Below are 14,689 nucleotides of genomic sequence, written 5' to 3'. Positions count from 1 at the left end.
GCAGTTTGATTAACTTTATTTAAATAATAGCTTTCCTTTGAAAAGCTGATATTATTTTTAATAGTGATTATTAATCCAAAGGAATAAGTGAATAAATGATTGGAAAATGTCTACTCAACACATAAGAAATTAACAGTTATAAAAAGTATTGGATAAAAAGTACTACACATTTGCATACATTGATATCTATGGGAAATCTAAAACTTGCACCAGGTCACACATATTTAGAAGCAAAACCAGTAGGTTAGAGCCCAGTGCTTTTTTCTCTTTATCACACTATCTGATTAAATGCACCCCTAACCAGGGTTTACTTGTTCATTTGCTCACTGAAGATGTGTTGGACACATTTTATACTAGAGAGTAGGTCAACAGCAGGGAATACAAGAGTATGCCCCCTTGTTCTCTTAGACCTGCCCTGGTAAAGAGGATATAGATAAAAAACAAGTAATCAAATGTAAGAGTCACTGTACTTGCTATACTGATACTCATAAGAGCAGGAAAAAAGTGCAACTTTTTCATGTTGTTTATAACTAATTATAAGCTGGTGGGTAAGCATTGTAGTGCTAACCACAATCAGGGTTCAAATCCCCCAGTCACTTTGAGGTACAAGGATGAGGTTCTCTGTTACTCATAAAGATTTTCACAGGCTCAGAAACTAGATAGTGTGGCTAAGAATCAGCCAACCCAATGGCAGTGTTTTCTTATTGTTTTTAAGTAACCAGTCAGGTCTTTTTCAGAGCTCCTACTCAGCAGAAGAAGATTGCCTTTATTAAATCCAATGCAGTTTATCATTTAGTCCAATTCAATATTTTAAAAAGGTCTTTTTAGGTAATCCTTAATCTTAGTGGTTACTAAATGAGTTTCTTTTATTTCCAGTCCAGCTACAAACCTTCATCCACCTCTTCAAGAAGGCATGAAGATGTATTCTGGGTGAAACGTTTATGTGACTTACTGGAACATGGTGAAGGACCCCACTGTACCTGTCAGCCCCCCCACCACCCTCAGAGTGGTTGATCTGAAACTCAGTAGAATGCTTGGTTTGGTCTATCCTGCAGGCATGAGCTGCTAGTATCTGTAGACCAAGAACTATCCATTCTTTTTGCCTCTACCCATTGAATGGGGTCTTCCTTGTCGCTCTCTAATTGGAGGCTACTCAGAGACTCTGCCATGTCCTGGAGCCCAAGGGATGATACGGCCCAAGGAATCTCTCCTGTTTTTGTTTCATGGCCACAGGTGGGATCATTAGCTCTACATAAATGGGCACATCATAAGGAAAACAAAGACGATTTCAAGTGGGGCTCTCTCTGGGTATGACATTCTACCTTCTTAATGATGCCAGGTCTTCCCATGTCCGAGTAGAGGATCTCCTTGCCATTCTCTCAAATGGGGACAAGCTCTATGCCTTTGGAGTGTTCCACATCTAATCTAATTGAAGCCTGAAGAGGAAACTTCAGAACCTAGCTGTTCGGTAGCATCAGTGTCAGATCTCCATCCGTCAGTTCTCGATAGAACTTAGAAGGAATGGGATTTCATACTAATTTCTCTTTTACATTAGACTTACCGCTCAAACTCACTGCCATTGAGTGGATTCCGACTCAGAGTGACACTACAGGACAAGGTAGAATGGCCCCTGTGGGTTTGTGTCTAAGACCGTAACTCTTTACAGGAGTAGAAAGCCTAGTCTTTCTCCCATGGATTGGTTGGTGGATTCAAACTGCTGACCTTGCAGTTAGCAGCCCAATGTAAGACCACTACACCAGCAGGGCCCCTACGCTTATATCTTCTCAATCAAATCTGGTGTGTAAAATACTAACCAGAACCAAGTGGTTCCAAATAATCCTCTCTCTCCTCCACGCTCAATTTTCAAGTCTCTTGACTTACTGAAAAGGTCAAGGACCTGATATCTCTTTTTCCTGTTCTGGAGGCAAATTACAAGGCAAGTCAGGGTAGTGATAGAGAAACTGATAAATAAACATAAAATAGAATATATTTGAAAATATTAGCAACACTGCACTAACATATAAATATATATTTATAAGAGATGACAAGTTCCAAAAGTGAGCCAATAGAAATTAGGTAAGTTGCTCACAGAAAGCCACTCCGCAGAGGTGATAGGAAACTGTAGAATTTCATAGGAAAATAATATGCAAGTCATGGGAACTGAGTAAATATGAGAGGGTATATAAAAGAAGGGAAAAGCATGTGGACCGTCCTACATTTGGAAAGAGCTTGACACTCTGCAGAATTTGAAAGATAGCCAGTGTCACTAAAGAGCAGCCACTGACAGAAAGATGATACCAGAGGGAAAGGCGAGGTCATGATGGCCTCTTAGACCAGGCTAGTGGTCAATCGTTAAGACAACAAAATAGGAAGTTGATAAAGATTTTTAAGAAGGGAATCTGCACATATGCCACCATCATCATTTCCAAAGCATTCTCTTCCCATTTGAGCCCCTGATATCAGCTCCCCATTTCTTCCCCCTCTCCCACTCACCCTCCTTCATGAATGCTTGATAAGTTATAGATTATTATTTTCATATCTTACATTATCCTCCATCACCCCTCACTCACTTTTCCATTATTCGTCCCCCTGGGAGGGGGTTATAGATTGATCCTAGTGATTGATGCCCCTTTCCTCCACCCACCTTCCCCTAATCCTCCTGGTTTCTCTACTCTCATTGTTGGCCCTGAGGGGTTTATCTATCCTGGATTCCCTGTGTTGTGGGCTCTTATCTGTAGCAGTGCGCAGGCTCTGGTCTAATTCGATTTGTAAGGTAGAACTGAGATCATGATAGTGGGGGGAAGGATACACCAAAGAGCTAAAGGAAACTTGTGTGTTTCATCGGTGCTATACTGCACCCTGACTGGCTCATCTCTTCCCTGTGACCCCTCTGTGAGGGGATGTCCAATTGTCTACAGATAGACATTGGGTCTCCATCCATGCCTCCCCCACCTTCACATTGGGTATGATTTTGTTCTAGGTCTTAGATGACTGATACCTGATCCCATTGACACCTCATGCAGATCCCCTGAGACTATGGCTCTTGGTTCCCTTTCAGACCTGGAAATTAACACATCCCCATGGCTCAATTTTCAGCTGAATAACTAACGAGCCTATAAAGAAACAAGTAACCGTAATGAAGTATGCAAAGCTTAGAATTATCAACCATTTGAGGTAAAGAGGCAGCATGTGCCAAAGGACCAAGTTCAGAAGGGCTAGAAAGGTGGAGGAATGGAAACGGGTGACACAGAGAAGGGCGAGAAATGATGTCACCTTGTGGGGCTTGCAGTCAATGAGATGAAGCCAAATGTAAATGAATTATTGAATGGGAGGCTGATCTGCTCTGCAAACCTTTACCCAATCCACAATAGCGCAAGATTCACGAGCCGTGGCTGGTATTAGCCTTCTGAAGATTAAAACCATCGACTCCATGAACAAAGTGTAATAGATGAAAACTTCATAAGATCTTTCAATTTTCAGGGCAGGGTTCCTTTATGTCTTTAAACAAAACAGATACAGTGCACATTTCAAAGACTCTCTTACTCATTTTATTCAATCACAAATTCCAAACCGAACTCACTGCCATCGAGTCGATTCCAATTGGGAGCAACCGTACAGGACAGGGTAGAACTGCCCTGGTGAGTTTCCAAGACTGTCGGTCTTTGTGGGAGTAGAAAGCCTCATCTTTCTCCCTTGGAGTGGCTGGTGATCTTCTGGTTAGCAGCCCACGAGCCCATTATGCCTTCAGGGCCCCCTAATTAGCATGAAAAACACCCTTGGCGTGTTTAAAAGTTAAATATAAAATGATGAACACACATTCGCTTCCACTGTTGCCTGTTCAGCAATTCCAGTGGCCACTGTGATATGCCAGGGAACCTCCAAACTTCTCATTCCTGGCTCTTTGATTCTATGTCTTCTTGGTCGTGGGTGGTGGTACAAACTGAAGGGCTAAAGAGATACTGAGGGCTAGACTTTCTACCCTCCATCCCAGGCAATGGGAGAAGGGCAGGAATGCGTTGAGAGCCGCATTCCATCAGTAGCTGCGCACAGCACAGCCACCTGCGGAAGCACCTGACCCAGAGTGCATCCAGGTGCTAGGCCTGTGAGGTGTGAGTAAGAGGTACAGCTTGGCTCAATGCAGACCTGCAATCCTCTAAGCTGAGCCTGTGGTCTCAGAGCACTACTTCAAATAAACCTCAGTTCTCGCTCTTCTCTAAGGAGAGGAGTTAATCTTCATAATGACAATTTAAGGCCTGGACAGATTGAATGGCAGACCCGAGAGTGACTTTTCAGGACACAGCTTGTTTTCTGGGTTGACAATGCAACATTAACCCTTCCAGGGGCTCTGCAGAGAAATGATTACTTTTATACGAAAGTTATTCAATAAACTTTAAAACCATCAGTAGAAGATTTTATTTCACCCCCCAAAACTGGATTTTTATAAAAATGAGAGTCTGCGGTTTATGAATTATTCAAGATTAAATTATATAGACTATTGTCTTTAGGTACTATTGTCCGTGATACTTTTCTTCCACTGTCCTCGTAGTCCTTCCTCCTCCGAGAGGCAATCTTGCTACCTTTGATCAGGACAAAGTTAAATATGCATTTTTCTAGGCCATGGTGCAGCAATGTATTAGTTACTCCATCCCACATCCCCGGATAAAACAAGTGGACTCAGACATGCCCCACAGCAGTCCCAGGTATGATGCAATGACTGGGCCTTGGTGCCTCCTTGGCCAACTTGCACACATTTGATGAGCTACATTATGGCACGTAGGAGAAATAGATGCCAGATGAAATGCTAACCGCATGATACACATTTTAGGGAATTCTGGAGAAATTTTCTGAACATTTGAAAACTTGGTAACAGAGATAAAAGTAGTGATTAGAATCCTAACTATTTACTTTTAAAATGTATTTCACATTTAATTATGGCAGGGTTGGGGTTGGTTGGTTTTTTTCTCTCTCCAAAATCTAGATGAAGGGTTTTCCAATTTTGAAGAAATTTTTACTTTATATATTTTTCTATCTCCCCCAAAAGTTCATGAATCATTTTTTTAGACACTGTCATCGCACTTGTTCGTCTGTGTACTTCTGATCTGCTTGTAAATACCCTAGGGGCTATAAAAGCTAAATCAGAAACAAGTAGCGATTCAGAGCTCCTTCTAGCTGGAAGATTTAAATAATATAAAACCATTACCAAGTAGCACACCCAACAAAGGTGCCCAGTTTTTAATCATCTTTTGGCTCAAGGCTGACTAATCCTTTAAATAACACTGCATGGTCAGAGCAGCGTAGCCAGGGTGTACATCCGCACACTGCTAATTCCTTCTGCACTTGCCTGTGCCACACAGTTTAGCACTTTATTACATGCTGGCTTGTTCTCCAACTGTTTCACACGTTTCTTCTCTTTAAAATACACTCTGAAATGCTGAGGAGCTGTGACCGTGGCTCCAACATCTGTGCACTCCATAAACTCCTTAACACGCTCTCAGGCACGTAGTCCAGTGGCAATGTATGCTTTCTAATAATTTAATTTATTATTTTGTAACGATCTTGTTATGAATCTCTTGACAAAAAGTTCCAGGGCTTGATAATTCTGATGAGATTGCTCACAGAAATTCGATTAATACTCAGCATAACAAAAAAAGTTATAATTAGACCAACTCGCCCACTCTTCTGAGGATCACACATCTGCAAGGACTCAAAATGGCCAGATCAATTTGAAAGAGTCACTAATTCTAAGTTACTTAATGCTCAGCTCATAAATAGGTAATAAGCAAAACAAACGTTAGTGGTACTGTAGCTCATCAAGTAATATGCGCTATGACAGCAAAAGGAATCCATCTTTTAAACAACAGATTGCTAATTAATAACATAGTTTAAGACGTAAAGATAAGCCAAGTAAAATATATCAAAATGAAATGCATTCACACACTCATGTGCATACATACACACAGTTTTCATTTATTAGCATTAACTTAATCTGAAGTAGAAATATGTTTGATTCTGTTTTGTTTGTTTGTTTGATTCTTCTCAATGTTGTAACTGAGTAAAATACCATGTCTATATATACTCATTCCTCACTTATTGACACGGTTAGGTGCTAAAACCAGGTTTATGTTACAAATTGTATTAATGCAAAAATGGAGTACACTATGAAAAATGAAGGAGATCACCATTACACATCTGCCAAATTACATCATTATATAACTGATAAATCACCAAGAATCATGGCCCAGCCAAAGTGACACGTGACGTTAACACGTGATCTGTCCTATAGGTACCACATTAATAGCAAAATAGTTAACAGACTTTGACTATTCTAGCAAATGTAAAGTGTCAGATAATGAGATCGTTGATAAGTAAAAAGTAGGTAAATAGATATAAAGAAATTATCATGCCATAATTTATGTTTATGTAAGATATAAAAATATATAAATTCCAGTTTATGCTTTAAAATACCATACCAATGAGGGATAAGCACATGTTTTTGTTTGGGGATTTGTCTCAGTTATCTAGCTATAACAGAAATACCACAATGAATGACTTTAACACACCAAAATTTATTCTTTAGAATCAATTTAGAAGACTCCTGCCCTCCCATTGCCACCCAGTCAATGCCATCTCATATCGACCCTACAGAACAGGGTAAAACTGCCCCTATGAGTTTCTGAGTCTGTAACTCTTTATGGGAGTAGAAAGCCCATCTTTCTCCCATGGAACAGCTATTAGTATCGAACTGATGACCTTGCAGATCGCAGCTAAAGTCATAACCACTATGACACCAGGGTTCCTTCTATTCTTAAAAGAATAGAAGTCCAAATTCAGAACACCAGTTCTAAGGGAATTCTTCCTCTTTCAATTGCCTCTGGAGTGATGGGCCTGGTCTCCTTTCTATGGACTGGAAGTCCTTGGGACTCTACAGGTGTCTTGGCATCAATCTTCCCCTAAGTCTATGAGGTTCTCAGCACAGGGACACATTCTGCTCCCAGCTATGCATTCTTGGTGACATCAGGCCCCTCCTTGTCTACTCTCTTCTCTGTCCTTTCATTTCTTGTAAGGCAAATTATAATGCATTCCACGTGCCAGGAAAACTGTCCTTACTTGAGATCAGGGTTATGACTTCATGCGGCCTCTCGTCTCAATCTTGATTATTAACATGACACAACCCTGCCTCACTGATCATAGAGCAAGCAGGCTTTACCATGGACCAAACAATTGCATCGGATTGCCACATGGGGGATGAGCATACAATCCTAAGAATGATGGCATGGCCCAGTTGACATACAGTTTGGAGGGTACAATTCAATCCCAGGCACTGTGCATGGGCTAACATAATCGACTTACAGGTCATCAGGACAGTTTCTTGGCGGCTCCAGTCTCCCCCCTGTTTGCACATAGTTTAAAACGTCAAGGTTGGAATAAGCTGGATAAGGCTGATGGCCAAGCGTTAAAATTTCCCAAATCAAGATTCCAAAAGACCTAGGGATGTTAAAGGTGAGTTTTAATTGCACTCATTACAAAAATCAGGTTTACAGTTGTTTCACCAACATCATTATTTCTGGGGTGCAGCCTTCCGTCTGCTAACTGCCACTAGTATTCTTAAGAGGCAAATAGGAGACTTAAAAGCTGGTCAAATGCAAGAAAATTAAAACAAGCATCTGCCTACTTGGTGCATCTCCAGAGATAACAGAGAGGTGTACTGGGGTGTCTGTACACTCACACACACAGAGATACATGCAACACCGCTGCTCCTGCCCCTCAGCTGAAGCTGTAGTGGCAGCCCTCCATTGGTGTGCAGGCATCCCGAGCGAAGGGCAAGGCTGAGAGCATTTTACCTTTGTTTCCTTCTTCTAAGTCTGCAGAGGATACAGTACTAATCATTTTGGAGAAGGAAGGGGGGTTGGTAATAAATACTTAGAGTAAATGTATTGATTGCATATGCATTATAATATACAGGTTCAAAACCAGTGGGAGGTGCTGTAAACTGCCGATACCCAGTCACAACCCCATCTCGGCCACCAGCTTTCACTCTAACTTGAGACAAACCCCTTAACCGCTCTGGTCCTCCTGTTTTCTCAGGTAGGATCATGGGCTAGATGACCTTTTGTGATTTTTATGACCGGCCCGCATTGCTCTGGGTCTGGGAAGCTCACCACACATCGGATTGGGTTGTGAAGACTCCATCCATCAGGCTCTCTGGAGCCATCCACCGCACAGGCAGCAGGCCTTCCCCTCTCTTTCTGTAGTAGTCATTTTTATAGATGTCCCTCGCGAGTCCAAAGTCCCCAATCTTCACGACTCGTGAGGTGCTGGTATAGTCTTTCACTGAGACCAGGCAATTCCGAGCTGCCAAATCCCTAGGGCAGAACCGATATTTAACAGTAGTACTAATAATGCTCCACAGAGCAGATGACCAATGCAGATGAGTATGTCTGTTGAGAAGAGAGCCCTTTTCAGACATGATTACTATTTTGAAGGAATTGCAATGTTTTATTCTCATTATGTGTTCCTTATGTACTTGACCCGAAATACAGGTGACTATTGTGTCAATAACCCTAATAACCTTGCATCCAGAATGCCACCATACCTGTGGATGAAGTGCATCTGCTCCAGATAGACACAACCTTTTGAAATATCAACACATAGGTCCACAAGATCCACCAAGGTGAGTAAGGGGCCACAGAACTATAAGAAGCAAAAAATAAAAAGGACAGGCATGTTTCAGTTTTGTATACATATAAATACACACACACATAATTGGCCTTCAAAAAGTTTATGGAAAAAATCCAATATCTTCCGATTCCATTTTCTACAATTTTTATACCCACCATATATATACTGTTGCAATGTTTAAAGGCGTTTTTAAATTTATGGCTACAAGACTTCACACAAAGAGCTAAATATCCTTTTTTTACCCAGACACAAATAAATAAATGACAGGCTAAGTGAACAGAAGCAGAGAAGTGGTATGAGATCGCTATTCAAAAGATCTCTGGGTGTCAGGTCACAGACCCTAGTCTGCTACTTAAGTAGTTGTGTGTGATCTTTCTCAAGTAGCTGAATTCACTAAGCAATGTTGTCATAGGTTCAGCAGTAATGATATCACAGGCCCTGCAGGATATGAGCAAGCAACACAGCTGCTTTATAACAGGGAGTTACCAAACATTAGCTGCTTACATAAGTAGTAATAACGATAACTTAATCAGCACCAGCTAATTGAGTTGTTGGAACAATGTCAGTCATGACAGCGGACTTGGTCCTTAGATGAGCCGCAGATAAATTGTGAGTGACGCCCTATTTCAAGGTCACAGCTTCCTTCTCTCCTCTGAGGCCCAGACAGATATACAAGTCAGCCTGTGCTGGTTACAGAGGCTTGGGGTGCAGGGGTGAAGATTGGTGGGATTGTTATTAATGCCAGGTGGGAAAAGCTCGAGGTTCCTGCTGGGAGGCTATCTTTTTTATAGTGTCTACTCCTTTCTCTGCCCCTTCAGTTCCCTTGGTTTGGGTCTTTACCATCCCTAATCTGAACCATCGCCAAACTCTCCCTTTCTCCAGCCTCCTATGCGATACAAGAAGGCAACAAAAAGTTTGTAGAGAAATAGAATAGAAAGTGAATGAAAATATCCCACAAGCTTTTTGAAGACCCCCTTGTATTTGTGACTTAAACTTCCAAGAATATAGCTTTATTTAGCTTACTTTGTTTATTTATCCACTGCCTGCATTTTGTGCTTGTTTATATCCACTGCCTGTCAAGCCCATTCATTATAATGGCTGGACCATCATCTCCAGGATCCCTCCACACTGGACCAGCCGCTCTATATGGCCATTGTTCCTTCTCAAACTATGAGCTTCAGTCATACTGGATGACCTGCTCTGTATTCCTCACCTCCTCTCTCTTTTTCTGATCCTCCTGGTCCCCTTGGATTTCCCCCTCTTCTTGATTCCCCATCCATATGCTTCATCGATCATCAAATGGGCCCCAACTTCCAAATGCTGTATTTTCCTATATGAAGGGACTTCAAAAAGTACCCTGGAAGAATTCCATGGCTTTTACACAAACAGTTTCATGTCCCCTCTTCTATGACTGATTTTAAGTGCCGTCCACCCGACCTCCTGAATAATTCTGAGACCTTGGGACTCAACACTGCCATTATTCCTGCTTCCCCACACCTCGTTCTGATAGCTAGGCTGCAACCTACTCCCAAATATTCAATCCCCCTCCATCTGCTTTCAGGGCCACTGAACAGCCGTCTCGTGGCCTGTGTCTGAGTACTCACTGGGTATGCGGACTGGTTCACTGGGTGAAAGGAACCCTGCTTTGCTCTTGGGGAGCTGACTCCACTCAGAAAGATCTACTCTCAGCCTGGAATCCGACTCCTGGTGGCTAGCACTCTGTTCCCTACTGACAGACCTTCATCTGTCAACAAGAAAGGAAGGAGGAAAGGGCAAAGATACAGAAATACAAGATGTTAATAGAAGTGATGGGGGTAGGGGAATTTACTATATAACTGTATGTTCTGCAAAGTTTTTCTGCAAACCTAAAATTGCTCTAAAAATAAAGTCTGTAAGGAAGGAAAGAGAAAGAGAGACATGAAGAATAGAGAAAGAAAGGAAAGTGTGGTAGTTACATAACCTGGTGTCAATTTGATACTATTAAGAGGGAACAGGTGGAGGCTAGCCTGTCAATCAGGTCTCAGCATGATGACCTCATTCTGAGGTGCGACAGAGATAAATAGCTCACTGGAGGCAAGACACACTCTCTGCTTCATCTTCCTGCTGACAAGACACATGGAGCTATGCTAGAGCCCTGGAGCTGAAGGAGCCATTTGGAGAGACCCCTGCCAGTGCTGAGATGCTTCCACTGCCACTGGATCCACAAGACTTTCTACCCACTGGCCTCTGATTGCTCCTGTATTCGACATCATTGTATGTGCTGTGTGAGTCTGTAGAAGAATTTGTGGATTATTATCTGACCTATGGGCTAATATCAGATTTATGAGCTAATATCAAACTTATTGACCTGATCTGGACAGGGCTGGGATGTTTTCTTAATATACATTTGCTCTTGTTTATAAAGCGCTTTCTTATACACATGAGTATCTATAAATTTGTTTCTCTAGTCAACCTGGACTAACACAGGAGGAAAGGAGGAAGGAGACAGGAAGGGATGGTGAGAGGGAGGAAGAAGAGAGTCACGCATTAAGAAAGGGAAGGCAGAAAGCCATCAAGGTCATAGAATGCCGTCTTCTTGTCCCTTCTCGCTAAGCCACAATAGGAAATCCGTATGTGTGAGCTGCAGCAGGTGAATGTGGGCAGAGAGTGTCCTGAGAGGTGTAGAAGGACTTTATTGAGGACCTCAACTCATGGAAATGGTTGTTTTTTAGTTTAGTTTTGTGTTTTTTTCAAATAACTTCTTCCAGGTGTGCTATGATGAACCCTCCCTCATTGTAGGTATTGAGCCTCCACCTCCATAACCTCTTTCCATGATATTTAGTCACTTGTTATTAGTACAGCCCCATTTCCCCTGGATACAATTCAGTCTTAGTTCTTTTTTAAACAGGAATCACGAACTCTTTCCCTCCCCACCTGAGCAGCGGTCCTTGTTGTTTGGAGCAGCAGTTTGGCAGGATCTGACTTTGAACTTCTCCCAGGCGGGATAAGCCCTGTGGTCTTATACTTGCCTCACCACCCTCCATTCAAACTTTGAGAACTTCATGGGCGGTGTTGTAGGCAATAGCATCTAATTGTCCAAACCAGCTCACTTTAGAGCAGTGGTTCTCAACCTGTGGGTCACGACGCCTTTGGGGGTCGAAGACCCTTTCACAGTGGTAACCCAATTCATCACAGTAGCAAAATGACAGTGATGAAGTAGCAACGAAAATAATGTTATGGTTGGGGGTCACCACCACATGAGGAACTGTATTGAAGGGTCCCAACATTAGGAAGGTTGAGAACCACTGCTTTAGAGAGAGGAACAGCAAGAATAGACTTGAATTGTCCCGGGCAAACTAGGAATGGGTGGTCACCTGGTTCATGAGATCCGCTTTCTCCCCTGGCCATAGGCATATATGTCAATTTTTCGATTCTTGGACAGAAAGTGTCCTTGGTTGTCCTCATGCAGACAGTTCGCCTCTTATACTAGTAGCTTCTGCTAAGCGGGTGGTCTCCACTTAGGTCATGTCATTAGCGCAAGGTTTCACTTGTCGCTCAGGAACCCCTCAAAAAAGGAAACGGGTTTCATCCACTTTGAGAATCCCACTGCCTTCCCCAGATGTTATCTGGGTAACCTAAAGGATGCTGTCCTTCTCCCAACATCTGGCTTTCTCCTGGGAAGTCATAGGAACTCTTAGAGTCCACACACACCCTCCTTTTAGATCCACTAGCATAAGGTGCTTCAGCAGTTCTCTCGCCTTCAAAATTCTCTAGACCAAACACTGGCATCTGTCTCTAAGGTCAGCTTTATTACTACTTTTGTTTTTAACAGGCTTGTGATGCCTATTAAAATCCCATTCAATAAGTCGGCTGAGTGGGCACATCAAAAGGGGCTTCAGAATGTTCTTGGGGAAATTTTGTTATCTTCTAATTCCATTTTTCTTGAACTTTTTTGACACCCCCTTGAATAATTCTGGTGAGGAGATCAAGGACATATAGCTTGTGGGTTAAATATGGAGTAGTATTTTCCTTTCTCACATCCACACAGTCCCTGTTTTCCAGAAGAACATGATTCCGGCAGCCAGAACACTGGAAACGGGTTCAAATAACAAGAAAATGCTAGAAACATAAGTCAAGGGTTTGAATTGTCTTAATGTGATGCAAATGAACTATAAGAATTATTTCCACGGAAGTCTGCTAAGATTCTGCCATCAACCAAAAATGAGGCCTCTGTAAAGACTGGTCTTCAGAGGAGCAAAGAGGACAATCAGTAGAAGTTACTAAGTCATGTGCATTCCAGAACCAATGCCGTGGGGGCGCATTTCATACCTTTGTCATCCTTGCTTTACGCAAGTAAGAGAGAAGGTCTCCTCCTTCCATCAGTTCAAGGATAATATACTGGGGTTCGTTTGTCAGACAAACTCCAAGCTGCTTCAAAATGTTTGGGTGATTAAACTTGCTAAAAGGTGGAAAGAGAGAGTAGGGTCAAATGACAATGATGGAATTCCTACCCGGGCCTTTATGGGTGGAGCAACTCTTCACTCACGGTCCCCTTCAAAGCCCCTGACTATTTTTTGTTCTCTACCAAGTGAAAGCCTCATTTTCCAAGCACTGGCCACCTGGTCTATGCGCTTGCCTTAAGGAGGCAGATGGCAACCCCTAGTGGCCAATGCATGTGGACAAAACGAGGCTGATTTTTGCAAGGAAAAAAAAACATTACTATTAAAATGTATTGAAAACGAAAGTAATTTTGACTAACAAAAGTTATTTGAAAGCGTTACATTTTTTGTCTACGTGTTTAGTGGCGCAATGAAGACACATATGTTTGGCTGGACTGTTTTCTCAAGGCATCAAAGCAATCTAATAATGATAGCTCACAGCTGGGACTCCCGCCAGCCTCGGGTCTTCTCTCAAGATGGCCTTGACGTGTATTCTTGGCCATATATGCATTGAAACCTTGTCGACCCTGGATATTTCACTAACATTCTTGTATTTAAGGAAACTTACCCTACACATTTTCTACACATTTAGAGAAACAGCACGTTGAAGGCAGAGCAGCTGCAGAACTTACTTGTAAGGCACACTTTTTCCTGCAGATGTTTTAAAAAGAAGGCACTTTTCCCAAGGACTGTCTACACCTAGGCTCGGAAAACTATAGCATACTAAGGGTTAACACACTTCCGTTTAAATCTTCCAATTTTGCTTGTTTGGTTTTGGCGTGAGCTGTGGGCACGGTGAATGTAAGATGCTTCCTACCCTTCATCCCAAGGGAAATGTATTCCAGAACTACCTCATCAGATGTGCCTCCTTCAAGAATTCAATCTTCTCCTGGTCAGTGGAGCCTTTCTTTAGTGTCTGTGGAACGTTAAAAAAGAAAAACAAGAAAAAGAAAGCTAAGAATCAGTGTAGCACACATTCCGTGAGTTCATTGGGTTATTGCAGAATATATCTGTTTTGTAATATACACCCTGGACGCTAAAGATAGAGAATGCATGTTGATTCGCTCTGTAAACTTACTCAAATGCCACCTCTCGCTGTTGTTAAAGGGGTTAAGTGTTCAACTACTAGCTGAGAGGTCGGTGGCTGAACTCCACCCAGGAACACCTCAGAAGACAGGCCTAGCCATCTGTTTCCTGGGCAATAGTTCTCTGTACACATGGAGTTACCGTGACTCAACTTATTACCCTTGTTCACATAGAGGAAAATCTGCTAGGTAAAATGTTTATGTCTACACAAAACACCCACTGCCATGAAGTAGATTCCTATTCAGTGCCATAAAAAATTTATAGAATTTTCAAAAGTAGAACAAGTTTAGTTTTTAGATCCATCTCTTAATTTTATAATCATGCAAAAACCTTTAAAATCATCTTATTTGGAAATGAAGATAATTTCGCCAAGTCTTCTAACTGACTAGCTGGCCCTCAAAAACAATGGATCCCTAACCAGTAGTGATCAGGATTACTCAATTCCATAAGAGATTCATCATCCCTCTATCAAAAGAAAGCTTTACAGAAAAAAAAGAAAGCCTATC

The 14,689-nt window shown here is 42.0% G+C and overlaps 1 protein-coding gene across 3 annotated transcripts in view; it reads right to left on the bottom strand.

Annotated features, from left to right (window-relative positions):
• ROS1 (ROS proto-oncogene 1, receptor tyrosine kinase) overlaps positions 1 to 14,689 on the bottom strand; it is a 157,112-nt gene that overhangs the window by 17,470 nt on the left and 124,953 nt on the right. For all 3 annotated transcript variants that reach the window (XM_075553956.1, XM_075553957.1, XM_075553955.1), the window contains 5 exons: positions 13,949 to 14,013; positions 12,988 to 13,117; positions 8,594 to 8,691; positions 8,160 to 8,363; positions 7,351 to 7,485 (listed from right to left, as the gene is read on the bottom strand). In XM_075553956.1, the coding sequence (XP_075410071.1) occupies positions 7,351 to 7,485; positions 8,160 to 8,363; positions 8,594 to 8,691; positions 12,988 to 13,117; positions 13,949 to 14,013 (632 nt within the window). The remainder of the gene's footprint in view (positions 1 to 7,350; positions 7,486 to 8,159; positions 8,364 to 8,593; positions 8,692 to 12,987; positions 13,118 to 13,948; positions 14,014 to 14,689) is intronic.

This window comes from Tenrec ecaudatus, chromosome 7, assembly GCF_050624435.1.
Source record: "Tenrec ecaudatus isolate mTenEca1 chromosome 7, mTenEca1.hap1, whole genome shotgun sequence".
NCBI lineage: Eukaryota > Metazoa > Chordata > Mammalia > Afrosoricida > Tenrecidae > Tenrec > Tenrec ecaudatus.
The sequence above is the reverse complement of the archived record's forward strand: the minus strand, read 5'-3'. Positions and strand labels throughout refer to the sequence as shown.